The following is a 17,699-nucleotide window of genomic DNA, read 5'->3' as shown; positions in this document are numbered from 1 at the left end:
AGACTACAATTAGTAGAATTAATGACAAAATACTGTTTACTTGTCATTTTCAGTAATTTACTGTATTTTATGGAATTGTCCATATATGTTTTCATATTTAGTGTGTTGCTTATTGAGGTGGTTTTGGTTGTTTCAGTGTTCTTGACAAATTATAGCATAGCCTACTGTGAATGCTAATATATTTCATAGTGATAAGTGCATAGTTGAGATTTGAAAAACCCCCTCCCCTCTGTACAGTGATGCATGCGTAATGGGCTTCTAATGAGTAGGTATTTCCCATCCCTGTACCCACAACACAATGCTGTGTCTGTGCTCTGCAAACAAACATGATCAACTCAGAGGAAACGTTTACAAAGACAATATCTCTTCCAAATTGCACTGTTCACATTTTTATCTAATTTGAAATTCATAGAATGAATGATTTGAAGCTCAAGTTGAATTAAGTGGAAAGTCTCGTTGTGACTGTACTATATATTTCCATACTCTATCATTCCACCATGAACTGTATGTGGCGGTTGGTTTTGAGTTTCACTGCTGAAAGGTTGTTGTAATGAAGGTCTTCAGTGAGACTGTTAGCTCAGTGAAAGAGTTCCCCCAACAAAGTGCCACATTTGAATTTAACCGTTGGCTGGGCCCTCATCCCTTTAGCTAGCTTGGTTTTATCAACCTTCCCCGGAGCTTTGTCTTGGTACTCAGTGGATGAGAGGGGACCAGTGTTAGTGTTGTCTAAAGACCTGAGTCTTGTCCAACATTTTCTCTATGTCTCCCCACCCCCCTTTACTCAGAGAGGGTCTATGAAAGGGCTCTAAAGCCCCCCCATACCTGCCTCTTTTTGTTCCACCTTGTAAGTGGATCCTCTTGGTGCATCTGTCCCAGTCTCAGACCAGCGCTGATGTCACCTCCCTGACACACACACACACCACATCACACACACACAACACACACACACACCACACACACACCACACACACAACACACACACACACACACACACACACACACACTCACAGCACACACACACACACACACACACATGCACACACACACACACACACATGCACCTTCCTATGTGGCATTGCCCTGGTCCCTGTCTCAGAGCCAGGTTGTGCTGTATTTCATCTGCTTCACTGGTCGTGTTTTTCCTATCGTCGTTTGATTTTCATGTTCAGTCTGTGGACTAGGACTGTGAATAGCCTCTCATTAGCTGTGTGCTGCTAGGTGGGAGGTGAAGAGGGTTCATGCTGAGTAGCTTCAGGAATGAAAGACTTAATAAGGAAGCCTTTCTGAGCTAGTTAAACCAGCCCAGGAGAGAGAGGTGCGACATACTCGGCTGTACATTCTGTCTGGTAAGAGCTGGACCCTATGGAGGATGTGAATGACTCTATGAATGTGTATTAGCGTGTTTGTGACCTTGGAGACATAAGGATGGCAGAGAGAGGGTATATGCTGTACAACAGTGGAGACTGAGGGGAGGACGGCTCATAATAATGGCTGGAACGCAGCGAATGGAATGGCATCAAACACATTGGAAAGCCATGTGTTTGGTGTATTTGATTCCATTCCACCTATTCTACTCCAGCCATTACCATGAGCCGGTTCCTCCCCAATTAAAGTGCCACCAACCTCCTGTGCTGTAGAATGAGGCTTGCTGAACTTTGTTTTTTCTCATCTCTCTTTCAATCTCTTGCTTTCTCTCTCTCTTATTCTCTCTCCATCTTTCTCTCTCTTTCCCTCCCTCTCTGTCTCTCCTCAGGAGGTTCACACCCAGCTGTGTACCCAGAAGGCAGTGCTGCAGCGCATCATGGAGGGTCTGAGGATGAAGTACTCAGACATGTACACCCTGGTTCCCGTGGAGATAGAGGGACCGCTACAGGAAGTTACACACTCACTGCAGGAAGTAGAGGAGAAGGTACAGTAGCTGAAACCTTGAGGAAACCTTTACCTGTGCTTGTAGCATTGTAATGTGTCTATTTGTAAGGACCTCATTTGTATATTGGTATATTGCATTTTCTATGAATGTCAAGAACGAGCTACATGTATTTCCACGACTTGTGTCTGACTGTCTTATTGCCCCCCAGGTAGGGGATGTAATGGAGAAGAGCGGTCCCCTGCACAGACTGGGAGCCAAGGTGTCTGAGATCAAGGCTGGTCTGGGATCAGTGCAGGATAAACTGCAGCAGAGAAGTCCCTCTCTGTCGGAGGCAGAAAGCACACAGAAGGTGAGTGCTAAGGTAGCAGATATGAGAACTGATCTAGGATCAGAATTTACCAGGCTGATGTACATAGCAGAAAGAGACTGTGTTATCACATTTGATTGTGTGTGTGTGTGTGTGTGTGTGTGTATGTGTGTGTGTGTGTGTGTGTGTAGCGTGTGTGGGACGAGCTGGACATGTGGCACTCCCGTGTGGCAGCGTTGGAGGTGGAGGTGCAGGATCTGGAGCAGGCTGAGGAAGCCCAGGTCCTCACAGAGAGCCTGATGGAGGCCCAGCTGCTCCACTCACACATGGCCAAGCAGGCAGAGCAGAGGACCGCCTTCCTCAGCAAGGTGAGGAACTACAACTCCCAGAACCCCCCTGGTTACTCTGACACATGTTCAGTTAACCCCTTGGGTAGGGTTAGCCCCTGTGTTGAATAGTGTGTGATAGATCAATCATATCATATTTTATTTGTATAATCATATTTTATTTGATGACGTTAGGGTTGACTTTTATTTGTGGATGATGATATCATAGCTTGTCTGATGTTCTGATTTTTCTATATGATATTATAGCTGATTTAATACTGACTATGTGTTTGTGTTGTTTGCAGATCAGCACATGGTTACAGGAGCATGATGAGATGATCAACAGCTCCAACAGTTGGCTAACTGAGGCTCAGTCCTGGCTCACTGCTCCCTGTACCTACACTACAGCCAAAGATTTGGCCAGCTACGTCCACGCACTACAGGTCAGTACAGCGCAACTCTTACCCAAAACTTTTCCTATACTCACCCAAGTCAAATGTACTACAATGAAGTGCAAAACACAATTTGATTCATCACCGCATAACAAATGTTAAGGTTAGTCTATATTATCAGAATAATCATATGGTCTCCTGTCGATGTTACTGATCTCTATCCTTCTGTGTTGTAGATGGTGCTGGATGACTCGCAGCAGATCCGCATCACTCTGCAGGGCTTTGTGTCCGTGCTGAACGAGATCTCCTTGGTGTGTGACATCACAGCGCAGCAGGAGCAGCTGGCCGAGGCTGACCGCCATGTGGCCGCTGTGCAGCAGGGCTTTGTGGCTCCGCTCTCCCAGCTAGACCATGCCGCCGCCGTGAGTCACCTCTCTTTCTCCACCTCTCCTAATTTCTCCTCCTTTCTCTTTCTCTCTCTCTCTCGCTCTCTCTCACTCTCTCAATTCAATTTCAATTCAATTTAAAGGCTTTATTGGCATGGAAAACATATGTTAACATTGCCAAAGCAAGTGAAGTAGATAGTCAACAAAAGTTAAATAAACAATAAAAATGAACAGTGAACATTACACTCACAAAAGTTCCAAAAGAATAAAGACATTTCAAATGTCATATTATGTGCAAATAGTTAAAGTACAAAAGGGAAAATAAATTAACATAAATACGGGTTGTATTTACAATGGTGTTTGTTCTTCACTGGTTGCCATTTTCTTGTGGCAACAGGTCACAAATCTTGCTGCTGTGATGGTACACTGTGGTATTTCACCCAGTAGATATGGGAGTTTATCAAAATTGGTGCTGTGATGACACACTGTGGTATTTCACCCAATAGATATGGGAGTTTATCAAAATTTGGTTTGTTTTCAAATTCTTTGTGGGTCTGTGTAATCTGAGGGAAATATGTGTCTCTAATATGGTCATACATTTGGCTTGAGGTTAAAAGTGCAGCTCAGTTTCCACCACATTTTGTGGGCAGTGTGCACATAGCCTGTCTTCTCTTGAGAGCCAGGTCTGTCTACTGCGGCCTTACTCAATAGCAAGGCTATGCTCACTAAGTCTGTACACAGTCAAAGCTTTCCTTAAGTTTGGGTCAGTCACAGTGGTCAGGTATTCTGCCACTTTGTACTCTCTGTTTAGGGCCAAATAACATTCTAGTTTGCTGTTTTTTTGTTAATTCTTTCCAATGTGTCAAGTAATGATTTGGTCTAATTGTGTTGCTGTCCTGGGTCTCTGTGAGGTCTGTTTGTGTTTGTGAACAGAGCCCCAGGACCAGCTTGCTTAGGGGACTCTTCTCCAAGTTCATCTCTCTGTAGGTGATGGGTTTGTTATGGAAGGTTTGGGAATCGCTTCCATTTAGGTGGTTTAGAATTTAACAGCTCTTTTCTGGATTTAGATAATTAGCGGGTATTGGCCTAATTCTGCTCTGCATGCATTATTCTGTGTTTTACGTTGTACACAGAGGATATTTTTGCATTCTTGGTTGGTGAGCGGACCCCAGACCTCACAACCATAAAGGGCAATGGGTTCAATAACTGATTGAAGTATTTTTAGCCAGATCATAATTGGTATGTCGAATTTTATGTTCCTTTTGATGGCATAGAAGGCCCTTCTTGCCTTGTCTCTCAGATCGTTCACAGCTTTGTGGAAGTTGTGGCGCTGATGTTTAGGCTGAGGGATGTATAGTTTTTTGTGTGCTATAGGGTAACGGTGTCTAGATGGAATTTGTATTTGTCGTCCTGGCAACTGGACCTTTTTTGGAACACTGTTATTTTTGTCTTACTGAGATTTACTGTCAGGGCCCAGGTCTGGCAGAATCTGTGCAGAAGATCTAGGTGCTGCTGTAGGCCCTCCTTGGTTGGGGGACAGAACCGCCAGATCATCAGCAAACAGTAGACAGTTTGGCTTCAGATTCTAGTAGGGTGAGGCCGGGTGCTGCAGACTGATCTAGTGCCCTCACCAATTTGTTGATATATATGTTGAAGAGGGTGGGGCTTAAGCTGCATCCCTGTCTCAACCCACTGCCCTGTGGAAAGAAATGTGTGTGTTTTTATGCCAATTATAACCTCACACTTAGCTCTGGCATCTTCTACATGGATTTTAGAATGTTGTATGTTTTTCCCCCAACCCCACTTTCCTTCAATTTGTATAGCAGACTCTCATGCCAAATTGAGTCAAAAGCTTTTTTTGAAATCAACAAGGCATGAGAAGACTTTGCCTGCAGGGTAAATGCGTGGTCTGTCGTATGGTAATTTGGTAAAAAGCCAATTTGGCATTTGCTCAGTACATTGTTTTTATTGAGGAAATGTACGAGTCTGCTGTTAATGATAATGCAGAGGATTTTCCCAAGTTGGCTGTTGACGCATATCCCACGGTAGTTATTGGGGTCAAATTTGTCTCTACGTACCAAATATTGGGGAAGATGCCAGAGCTAAAGATGATGTTAAATAGTTTAAGTATAGCCAATTGGAATTTGTGGCCTTTATATATTAACATTTCATTGAGGATACCATCAACACCACAGGCCTTTTTGGGTTGGAGGGTTTGTATTTTGTCCTGTAGTTCATTCAATGTAATTAGAGAATCCAGTGGGTTCTGGTAGTCTTTAATAGTTGATTCTAAGATTTGTATTTGATCATGTATATGTTTTTGCTGTTTTCTTTGTTATAGGGCCAAAAAGATTGAACAAGTGGTTTACCCATAAATCTCAGTTTTGGATAGATAACTCTTCATGTTGTTTGTTTAGTGTTTTCCAATTTTCCCAGAAGTGGTTAGAGTCTATGGATTCTTCAATTACATTGATCTGATTTCTGACGTGCTGTTCTTTCTTTTTCCGTAGTGTATTTCTGTATTGTTTTAGTGATTCACCATAGTGAATAGGCTCAGGTTTTCTGGGTCTCTATGTTTTTGGTTGGCCAGGTTTCTTAATTTCTTTCTTAGGTTTTTACATTCTTCATCAAACCATTTGTCATTGTTGTTAATTTTCTTTGGTTTTCTGTTTTACATTTTTTGATTTGATAGGGAAGCTGAGAGGTCAAATATACTGTTTAGGTTTTCTACTGCCAAGTTTACACCTTCACTATTACGTTTTGTCCAGGAAGTTGTCTAAAAGGGATTGAATTTGTTGTTGCCTCATTTTTTGGAGTAAGTTTCCACACTATTTCCTTCCATCTATAGCATTTCTTAATATTATTCAGTTCCTTTGGCTTTGATGCCTCATGATTGAGTATTGCTCTGTTCAAGTAAACTGTGATTTTGCTGTGCTCTGATAGAGGTGTGGGCTGACTGAATGCTCTGAGAGACTCTCTCTGTCTCGCTTTCTCTCTCTGCATTGCTCAATGTTCTTTTCTGATTGTGTAGGAGGTGGAAGCTATAGAGACAGAGGTGAAGATGATGGAGAAGGATGTCACTGAGATCAGGACGTTGTTATCGTCCCCTGACACTCTTCCCAGCCCCAGAGAGGAGAGCCTGAAGGTGAGCTGGGTGAAAGGAGTATCTGGCACGTTTAGCCCAGGGACAGAGAATGAGTGCTGATCTACGATTAGTTTTGCCTTTCAGATCATAATGAATAACAAATGGGAAATCTGATTCTAGATTGGCAATCCTACTCTGAGACGCTTTGTGAATACAGGCCCTGGTCTCCCTCCTGTAACCCAGAGTCAGTCACTGTGTGTATATCCTTATACAGGTGTGTGTGGACAGGATCCAGTCTTTGCGGACGACCATAGCAGAGATCCAGAGCTGTAAGCCAGGCCTGTGTCTGCCAGAGAAGGCTGAGGAGACCCTCACTGTCTTTCAGAGAGTGGACCAGCTCCAACAGCAGCTAGAAGAGCTGGAGAAGGTGGCTGGGCAAATAAATGACTCCTCACGACACACAAACACACTTTCTCAAATGTATACTCAGGATGAATGTTTTCCTTTATTTTCCTTTATTTTCAGATGGTTCCAGGGGAGTTCATAGTGAAGAAACAGACACTCACTTTACCGCCAGTGAAGGTCCCTGCACCTAGCCCAACTGTACCCACCTCTTCCACAGAGAATGTTTCTGTGCCCAGCTCAACATTACCAGCCACTGAGGAAGCAGACGTGAGATCATTCCCTACAGCCACACCACTGCATGGGTCACCTCCTCACTATAATGATCCTCAGGTTTTAGGCTGGGTTTCTGTATAAGCACTTTGTGATATGTAAAAAGGGTTTTATAAATACATGTGATTGATTGAACCTGACCAGGATATTCTGTTTTTGTAGGAGAATGGAATGGAGCAGGGCCAGATCCAGATAGTCCATGTAGAGGAAGACGCGCTGAATAGTTCTGGAGCTTCACTGATGACCGTGGAGGAGTCTTCTCCTGAACAGAGACTCAGCTGGGGAACGGAGAAGAGTCGGGTAAAAACCAAGTCACCCATATGTAGACAGTCTGACATGTTGTTAGCATGTGTCTACCTGATGGTATCTTGTACCTGTCTGACTACACACATCCATAGACTGTGCTGTCTATTATAGTTTAGAAGCCTTTGAAGTCTTACTCCAACTCAGCTGTCTCACCCTCACTCAGCTGTCTCCCCCTCACTCAGCTGTCTCTCACTCAGCTGTCTCACCCTCACTCAGCTGTCTCCCCCTCACTCAGCTGTCTCCCACTCAGCTGTTTCTCACCCTCACTCAGCTGTCCCACCCTCACTCAGCTGTCTCCCACTCAGCTGTCTCACCCTCACTCAGCTGTCTCACCCTTACTCAGCTGTCTCCCACTCAGCAGTCTTCAGCGTCCGTGTCCACCCACTCAGCTGTCTCCCTCACTCAGCTGTCTCCCACTCAGCTGTCTCCCACTCAGCTGTCTCCCACTCAGCTGTCTCCAACTCAGCTGTCTCCCCTCACTCAGCTGTCTCTCACTCAGCTGTCTCTCACCACACTCAGCTGTCTCTCACTCACTCAGCTGTCTCACCCTCACTCAGCTGTCTCACCCTCACTCAGCGGTCTCCCACTCACTCAGCTGTCTCCCACTCACTCAGCTGTCTCCCCCTCACTCAGCTGTCTCCCCCTCACTCAGCTGTCTCACCCTCACTCAGCTGGCTCACCCTTACTCAGCGTCTCCCCCTCACTCGCTGTCTCCCCTCACTCAGCTGTCTCACCCTCACTCAGCTGTCTCACCCTCACTCAGCTGTCTCCCCCTCACTCAGCGTCTCACCCTCACTCAGCGGTCTCACCTCACTCAGCTGTCTCCCCCTCACTCAGCTGTTCCCCTCACTCAGCTTCGCCCCCCACTCAGCTGTCTCACCTCACTCAGCTGTCTCACCCTTACTTCAGCTGTCCTCACCCTCACTCAGCTGCTCTCACCCTCACTCAGCTGTCTCCCCCTCACTCAGCTGCCCCACCCTCACTCAGCTGTCTCACCCTCACTCAGCTGTCTCCCCCTCACTCAGCTGTCTCCCCCTCACTCAGCTGTCTCCCACTCAGCTGTCTCACACTCACTCATCTGCCACCTGTCTTACCTCTGACCTGTCTCACCTCACTACTTTGTGTCAGCTGTAATCTGATTTATATTCTAAAAATGAGATGTGAGACTAGATGACTTGTTCTAACATCACAGACACTGGTCAGGGGTAGGCAGGTCATACTCAGTATGTCATGTGGCTTTTAATGGTACATTTGTAATGCCTTAGTGCTTAGTTAGTTTTGTAGTGCTTAATAAAGCAGGACATCAGTCTTCTAATAGCATTGCATGCTTTTCATAACTCTTTGTTTTTCTACTATTCTTTCTTTTTAGAAGATGACCTCACTATTACATAGGGCGAGGGACATACCATATTCGAAGACAAAACGAACACCTAAGAAATTATGAATAATGTATTATAATATATAATGTATATAACATTAGTAGGGGATAGGGGTTGGGGGATATATGTTTATAACATAGGGGATATAGGTTTATCAAAAGGAGAAAAGGTTTCAAAATAGGAGACAGACTTAAAGCATCAAACAACCCATCATTAAAGGGCCTATTGTCAACATACAGTATATACAGTTGAAGTCGGAAGTTTACACACACTTAGGGTGGAGTCAATAAAACTCGTTTTTCAACCTCTCCACAAATTGCTTGCTAACAAACTATAGTTTTGGCAAGTCGGTTAGGACATCTACTTTGTGCATGACAAGTCATTTTTCCAACAATTGTTTACAGACAGATTATTTCACTTATAATTCACTGTATCACAATTCCAGTGGGTTAGAAGTTTACATACACTAAGTTGACTGTGCCTTTAAACAGCTTGGAAAATTCCAGAAAATTATGTCATGGCTTTAGAAGCTTCGAATAGGCTAATTGACATAATTTGAATCAATTGGAGGTGTACCTGTGGTTGTATTTTCAGGCCTACCTTCAAACTCAGTGCCTCTTTGCTTGACATCATGGGAAAATCAAAAGAAATCAGCCAAGACCACAGAAAAAAAATTGTGGACCTCCACAAGTTTGGTTCATCCTTGGAAGCAATTTCCAAACGCTTGAAGGTACCAAGTTAATCTGTACAAACAATAGTACGCAAGTATAAACACCATGGGACCACGCAGCCGTCATACCGCTCAGGAAGGAGATGCATTCTGTCTCATGAATGTACTTTGGTGTGAAAACTGCAAATCAATCCCAGAACAACAGCAAAGGACCTTGTGAAGATGCTGAAGGAAACAGGTACAAAAGTATCTATATCCACAGTAAAACGAGGCCTATATCGACATAACCTGAAAGGCCGCTCAGCAAGGAAGAAGCCACTGCTCCAAAACCGCCATAAAAAAGTCAGACCACGGTTTGCAACTGCACATGGGGACAAAGATCGTGCTTTTTGGAGAAATGTCCTCTGGTCTGATGAAACAAAAATATAACGTTTTGGCCATAATGACCATCGTTATGTTTGGAGGAGAAAGGGGGAGGCTTGCAAGCCGAAGAACACCATCCCATCCGTGAAGCACGGGGGTGGCAACATCATGTTGTGGGGGTGCTTTGCTGCAGGAGGGACTGGTGCACTTCACAAAATAGATCGCCTCATGAAGGAAAATTATGTGGATATATTGAAGCAACATCTCAAGACATCAGTCAGGAAGTTAAAGCTTGGTCGCAAATGGGTCTTCCAAATGGACAATGACCCCAAGCATACTTCTTAAGGACAACAAAGTAAAGGTTGGAGTGGCCATCACAAAGCCCTGACCTCAATCCATAGAAAATTTGTGGGCAGAACTGAAAAGCGTGTGCAAACAAGGAGTCCTGCAAACCTGACTCAGTTACACCAGCTCTGTCAGGAGGAAGGGGCCAAAATTCACCCAACTTATTGAGGGAAGCTTGTGGAAGGCAAACTGAAATGTTTGACCCAAGTTAAACAATTTAAAGGCAATGCTACCAAATACTAATTGAGTGTATGTAAACTTCTGACCCACTGGGAATGTGATGAAAGAAATAGAAGCTGAAATAAATCATTCTCTCTACTATTATTCTGACATTTCACATTTTTTAAATAAAGTGGTGATCCTAACTTACCTAAGACAGGGAATTCTTACAAGGATTAAATGTCAGGAATTGTGAAAAACTGAGTTTAAATGTATTTGGCTAAGGTGGTTGTAAACTTCCTTCTTCAACTGTATGTATATATTGCCATGCATTCAGTTTACTGACATTAGCTAAATATTATAAAAGTGGGTGAACCTATAACCTGTGAAAGCAGTGGGACATCAATTTAAAGTGATCTGAGATTTAGTCATATAACACAAAGATACAGTAAACTCCAAAAAGTTATAGAGATGAGGATATCCTAGATTCCAGGGAAGTTACTTAATATTCGGAGAGGGTGGATAGGAGTTTCTGAATAGATTGTGTATAAGAGCGAGACATAGAGACCCCCCCCCCCCCCCCCCGCCTATGACACATGAGCCCCGTCCAGCCCACCACACATGACCCCTGACCTGCAATAAGGCCACGATGTGAGTACAGTGAGTAAGTCTCAAAGACAGTGTCCATTCCTGCAGTTTCTAATATGGGTTTACGGATCTGTAAAACTCAGCAGCCAACGATTCATGACAATTGTCCATGTGCCTAATGCAACACACAACACTGAAGCATGACTAACCCCAATATATTAAATGTATACCAAATAAGAGCATTGCTCTTTCTAATTCTCAATCTATCTTCGTCATGCCCTCTTTTAGACTGTGCTTCTATTCCGGGACGTGCATGTGTTCCCATCACTCAGCTTGTTTGTATGTGTGTGCATGTGTCCTTGACTTGGCGTGGCAGGAGTCCAGGGGTGTGTCATGTCCTGTGGAGGAGGAAGAGGGAGGTAGGAAAGAGGAGAAGGGGAGAGGAGGCTCTCTGTGGTGGCTGTCTGGGCAGAGGTAAAGAGAAGCCTGCTGCCAAATCACCCGTGTCCTGCCCCCCCCCCCCCCCCCCCACTTGTTCCTACTGGACCCTCTGACATCACTGCCCCTGGCCTTCCTGTGACATGCCCGTGGGTCACTCTGCCCCCTGTTTCACTGCAGCACTGGGAGGCACTATATCCAACCCTGCTTCCCTATAATCCTGTTCCCATGTTTCCTCTTCCTCCTCCTCCTTGCTGGTCTCACACACTCTGGACATTTGCTTGTCTGTGTTCAGTTTCTTTCCACGTATTTTTTCTTTGACAATAAAATCAGTATCTTCTCTATTTACATTTTTTCAATTCTCTATGTTGCCATTTTGTTTTCAGGTGGGTCATTGTTATTTAATGCTGTCCCCTCAAGTCTTCCTCTTTACTTTTGAGAATGTTGAGGGTACTGCTGCCGATGTGTTTGATTACCTCTAGGGGGCAATGTGGTGCAATCTTTGCCAATGACTTTTACCAAAACATCTATGAGAAGTTTTTAAAACTTTTGTTTTTACTCATATATCTGCACCTTATTTTAGAACCAGGGTGTTTCATAGTATATGATGTTTTTTTGTTGTTGCCTATTATTTAATTAAAATGTTTGTGATTGTTATTGACTGTCTCCACTGTGTTGCTGTTCTTGTCAGGACCCTGAGGTTGCAGCAGAAGAGAGCCATGCTGCAGCTGAGGAAGAAGGTGGAACCACAGCCATGGAACAGAGTCAGGACACAACTGAACAGGTACCAGACACCTCCATCTATGGGAGTCAGACAATGGCACCTAACAGCACTGTATGATGTAACATGTATAACAACCCTCATATGAAAGAACATGTAGACCATAACATTACATATAACAGGATTGTTTTAGTGCCTTACTGAATGACTGTGTATGGTTTTCTCATGGATGATAACATAATAATGACTGATGCTGTATCTGAGTAGTGTGTCCATATTGTAACACTGCTCATGTCTCTTCAGGACCTCTCTGTAGTGGGTCTCTCGGTCGCCTCAGGAACAAGTGTGTCCGAAGCTTTATCAAAACCTGTGGGCACAGTCAGAACACAGTCTCTGTCTGAAAGCATGGTAAACACACCCCCCTCCATTAAACTCTCAAAATCCTCCAAGTCCCAATGTATTGTGTCCTAGACCTAGTCTGGAGTAGAACCCATTGTTTAGACTCCCTCTCTATCTCTATCTACGTTCGGTGCATTTACATGGCGGAAGAATCCCAGATATTCTATCATACTGCAGTTTGATTCTCACAGGTTGCAGTATGAGTCTGAACATTCTGTTAACACATTGTCAGGAATTCGAATTCCGATTTTTATAGTTTTATATGTTTACGTGATAAATGAAAACTAAGCATGCTATCCAGTGAACTGTCAGGGAGTAGGCTCATGTGAATCTGGTTCATCCCTGGTTACTGATCGCTGGCAGACCACCTCTTTTACAACAAAGACAATTCCTCTAACTGGAAGGGAAAGAAAGGATTTGATGATGTGGGGTGCGTTTTTAAAAAGGATACTATATTGTACTGCATGGGTCCTTTTTTGTTGTTTGATGATCAAAAAACGTACTTGACATTGATACGGTGATAATTATTTGGACTTGCCATAAAATCGTATATTGGTAACCACATTTGTGAATCCTGTTTTATAATGTATAATATACATTTATTAGACATGGTTGAGCCTTTAGACTCGAAGCAATATGCATATCTGTTTAGTTTATTACTCTATGTGCTTGCTTACACACATATGCATTGTATTTCAATGAGTTATGATCGTTTTGCATAATATGCTGTTTACACACTATTCCACCACTGCCTGGAAGCAGGATGGCGTGGAAAACTATATTCTTGGAATTAGGATTTTAACCATTTATACTTTAGATACCCAAGCAAGTACGTTTATAGTAAAGTATACACTACCAAGATGACTGTTGGCCATGAAAATGCACTGATTGAACTTAATTGATATTAATATAGTACTTAGTCTTAATACTTCTGCATGTACTGTACTGTAGGATGTTCTTTTTCATTTTTCCTTTGTGAACAAATACAGCTTCTTCTTCTTATGTGGCAAAACTAAAGAAAAGAGAAATAAATCCAGCCAAATGATCTACTCCCCCCGTCTCTCTCTTTCTGTGTCAGGAGCTCATGGGACAGAGGGGGCTTGCATGGAGGGGGGATGACAGCCACCCAGAGGGGCTGAAGACACACATCAGAGACACACACACACACCCAGGGGGCTCACCTGCTGCACATACACTCACAGAGGATGTACAGACACTCACTGAGGTCGCAGTGGACACAAGTGTCCCCAAAGACATCCAGACAGTAACTCCAGTCCTTTTACCAACGAGGAGGCTGTCAAAGGTGGATAGTATGCTGGTGTCATCTGAGGCAGGGCAGGCCTGTCTGGTTCAGCCACCCTCTGAGAAGGCTCTGGTTGCTCCAGAGCAGAGGCCCACAGTGCCCCAGCCAATGCCCAGAAAGAGAAGAAGCGCACCTCAGACATGGTTGCTCACAGAACCATCCCAGCCTATAGAGATGACACTCAATGTATCCACTGGACAGACACACACAGCCTCTAATCTCACACACCAGACACCTGTGCAAGTTGAGGCATCTACCCCTCTAGCAGCACCTGAGGAGACCCCCCCCACCACCACCACCACCCTGGGCGTGGTCAGCACACACACTGTCCCCCAGACCACACTCAAACCCACCGAAGAGGACACGGAGGGTGTGCATCCAGCAGCAACCCTGGTAAGCACTGAAACGTCCCAGTACAAAACAGGCCCAACAGTCCTAACCCCTGCTAACCATGCAACCACAGTGGTCTATGAGTGCACACACGGGTGGGTCTGGTTAAACGATGTTTCACAAAGACCTGGGTTCAAATACTTTTTGAAATCATTTCAAGCACTTTACCTGTGCTTGATTGAGCTTGTCTGCTTAATGGAACCAATAGAATGGTCCGAAAACTGCAAAACCACACCCATCTGTCACTATAGGCAGAATAAAGCAAACCTTCAAAGTAAGTAATACTTAAAAGAGTATTTGAACCCAGGTCTGTTCACAACTGTAGTGTCACATTAATGGAATGGGTTTACACTGTAATGATGCTGATACTTATCATAATGATGCACATTTGTGAATGATTTCAATAATCCCTGTTGAGTGATCCGTTTGATGTAAAGTAAAGACTGTAATGTACAGCAGTGTGGAGGGCTTGAGTGACTCATGGTGCTAACCATGGTGTTACATCTTATTCTCACACTCTCACACTGTCTGTGCTCCAAACATCTATATGTGCATATGTGCTGACAGGAGAGAAACGGAAGAACAAATTTAAAAGAACTGGCATAACAGAAGAAAGAGGAAACAGAACAGCAGATAGTACATCAGTGAGAAAGATAAAGATTGAAGGAGCGAATAAGGAGGTTTGCCGATTCAGCTGACTGATCTGCCAGTAGATCCACCTCCTCGGTCTCAGCCCCGCCCCCGTGGCCTGGGGCCTCTAACTGGGTGTGTGATAATGAGTCCCTGTCACCGGAGCTCCCTCTGAGCCTACCTGCCACTACTTTCAGGAAGTGGCTTTGGCCACAGATGGGTGGGGCACCATGGGTGAAAGAAAGAGAGAACTAGAGGCAGAGGCAGTCTGGGAGAGAGAAAGAGAAAGAGACAGAGAAAGAGACAGACAGATAGAAAAAAGAAAGAGAGAGAGACCCGACAGACAGAGAAAAAGAAAGAGAGAGGGAGAAATAGAGAGCGAGCGAGAGAGAGAGGAATAGTGAGGGAGACCAAAAGAGAGAAAAAGAAAGAGAATGGGATGGTGTGAGAAGTAGATTTTTAAGTGCCGACATCCCCAGGACAGTCAGCTGTAGCCTGAGTACTCACCGGCCAGTGCCTGTCAGTTACTGTCAGTGTATACTAGTATTAGTTAAGAATGTCATCCACTCCCTCTCCTATCTGCTTTCCCTACTAGCTGATTGTGAGGGGGAGGTGATTGGTACAGGAGGAATCTCAGTGGCTGTGTGTCTGTGTCCCAGGCCCCAGGGGTGTTCCCAGCCCCAGCCTTGACTGGGCCCTGGCCCACTCTGGGGGTGCTTAATGCCTACAGTGAGCGGGCCACCCAGCTAGAGGTTTGGCTGGAGAGAGCCCAGCACAGCCTTGGAGTGCTGGAGCGGGCCGCCTCTGCCAGCATGCAGGACAGTGTGGAGCAGCAGCTCCTCACGTGCCAGGTAAGAACTGCAGACGGGTGTCAAAGTTCAGCTCTGGGGAGGGCCTGCCGAGTGGGGCTTTATCCAGGAACTTCCCCAGGCATGGTAGTTAATAGCAAGGATATAACAGACGCCTCAGTATCATAAACTTGTGTGTATTCGTCTTATCGGTTTGCTCCTGCTTTACTTTAGCACCTGAGAGTGATTCGGTATCTACTTACAACCACAAATAGCGGCGTCATATTAATGATGTACATCACAGTCAGTCGTTCTGATGTCATGCCAATTATCTGCTTTGACTATTAGGTTTATTTCCTTAACAACCTCTCTTATTTATTGACCTGCCTTGTCCATAGTTCAAAGTCTTTCTAAATCACCAATGATCAGGGTTCATCAACAGTCATTTTCCTGCTTTGTAGTTACTTTGCCTACTGCTGCAGGTGGGAGTTATATTTTTTCATTCAGTCTTAGTTAACACCGCCAGTTGTTGGATAGAAAGTGCTGCTGTCTCACAGGCAAATAGGTTACTGTTTGAAATGAGGCAAGGTTGAACAAACAGTGAAGGCCAGCTAATGTGTTGCTGGTATTTGTCTTCAGGGTGCAGTGTATTCTCTAAAGGTGCTGGCCACATGGAAAAGATCAGTTGTACTAGATAGGCTTTTGTCAAGTGCACTAACTGTCCTGCTTAGCAGGGAATTACTCCAAATGGCTATTTGGAAATGGAATTAGCTAATAGTTTTACAGTCTCATTTCCTTGCATGACCTTAGACATGCTAAACAAAAGACATGCAGCAATGAAGCATTTGTTATGATTTCTGTGGTGATGTGGGCAAATCATTGGAAAATCACTTGTAGGACCAGCCAGTTCTGGAATATAGACTATTATGTTCTTACTTTTTTACATCAACAGTGTTCACAATATATTCTTAGCTATCACCATTTCAATCTAGAATAAACCTGGTACTATCCAGCCTGGATTCTCTGGGCGTGTAATCTGATCCCAGCATTAAAGTTTCAGAGGGTAAACACATTCCTATAGCACGACAGATTTGAATGAAGGCTTTGTAGGAAAACAAAAACACAGCATCTGATAGGATCTAGCCTCATATTTAAATTGATCAACATCTTTAGAGAACCCTGTACACCTTTTTCCAGGAACCGCCCTTTTCACGACCTCGATCCCAAATGGACTCTAACCCTAGCAGGTCGCCTTTCACATGGAGCCTTATGACTCCTAGCACCTGCCTCAGGTGCTGTAGGTCAGTCAAACCTAGTACACTCTGGCAGGTGATGTGGGTCAGTCAAACCTAGTACACTCTGGCAGGTGATGTGGGTCAGTCAAACCTAGTGCAAAACCTAGTACACTCTGGCAGGTGATGGGTCATGCAAACCTAGTACACTCTGGCAGGTATGTGAGTCAGTCAAACCTAGTACACTCTGGCAGGTGATGTGGGTCAGTCAAACCTAGTACACTCTGGCAGGTGATGTGGGTCAGTCAAACCTAGTACACTCTGGCAGGTGATGTGGTCAGTCAAACCTGGTACACTCTGGCAGGTGATGGGTCAGTCAAACCTAGTACACTCTGACAGGTGATGTGGGTCAGTCAAACCTAGTACACTCTGGCAGGTGATGTGGTCAGTCAAACTAGTACACTCTGGCAGGTGATGTGGTCAGTCAAACCTAGTACACTCTGCAGGTGATGTGGGTCAGTCAAACCTAGTACACTCTGGCAGGTGATGTGGGTCAGTCAAACCTAGTACACTCTGGCAGGTGATGTGGGTCAGTCAAACTAGTACACTCTGGCAGGTGATGTGGGTCAGTCAAACTTAGTCACTCTGGCAGGTGTGTAGGTCAGTCAAACCTAGTACACTCTGGCAGGTGATGTGGGTCAGTCAAACCTAGTACACTCTGGCAGGTGATTGGGGTCAGTCAAACCTAGTACACTCTGGCAGGTGATGTGGTCAGTCAAACCTAGTACACTCTGGCAGGTGATGTGGGCAGTCAAACTTAGTACACTCTGGCAGGTGATGTGGGTCAGTCAAACCTAGTACACTCTGGCAGGTGATGTGGGTCAGTCAAACCTGGTACACTCTGGCAGGTGATGTGGGTCAGTCAACCTACACTCTGATCTCATCTC

At 44.6% G+C, this 17,699-nt stretch overlaps 1 protein-coding gene across 1 annotated transcript in view; it reads left to right on the top strand.

Annotated features, from left to right (window-relative positions):
- syne2b (spectrin repeat containing, nuclear envelope 2b) overlaps window positions 1-17,699 on the top strand; it is a 138,237-nt gene that overhangs the window by 60,307 nt on the left and 60,231 nt on the right. Inside the window, 13 exon segments of the mRNA XM_023994407.2 lie at window positions 1,754-1,909; window positions 2,079-2,219; window positions 2,369-2,545; window positions 2,809-2,946; window positions 3,132-3,317; window positions 6,313-6,426; window positions 6,641-6,793; window positions 6,892-7,101; window positions 7,204-7,341; window positions 11,981-12,073; window positions 12,314-12,478; window positions 13,488-14,105; window positions 15,392-15,583. Coding sequence (XP_023850175.2) covers window positions 1,754-1,909; window positions 2,079-2,219; window positions 2,369-2,545; window positions 2,809-2,946; window positions 3,132-3,317; window positions 6,313-6,426; window positions 6,641-6,793; window positions 6,892-7,101; window positions 7,204-7,341; window positions 11,981-12,073; window positions 12,314-12,478; window positions 13,488-14,105; window positions 15,392-15,583 — 2,481 coding nt within the window.

This window comes from Salvelinus sp. IW2-2015, linkage group LG9, assembly GCF_002910315.2.
Source record: "Salvelinus sp. IW2-2015 linkage group LG9, ASM291031v2, whole genome shotgun sequence".
Lineage (NCBI taxonomy): Eukaryota > Metazoa > Chordata > Actinopteri > Salmoniformes > Salmonidae > Salvelinus > Salvelinus sp. IW2-2015.
The sequence above is the reverse complement of the archived record's forward strand: the minus strand, read 5'-3'. Positions and strand labels throughout refer to the sequence as shown.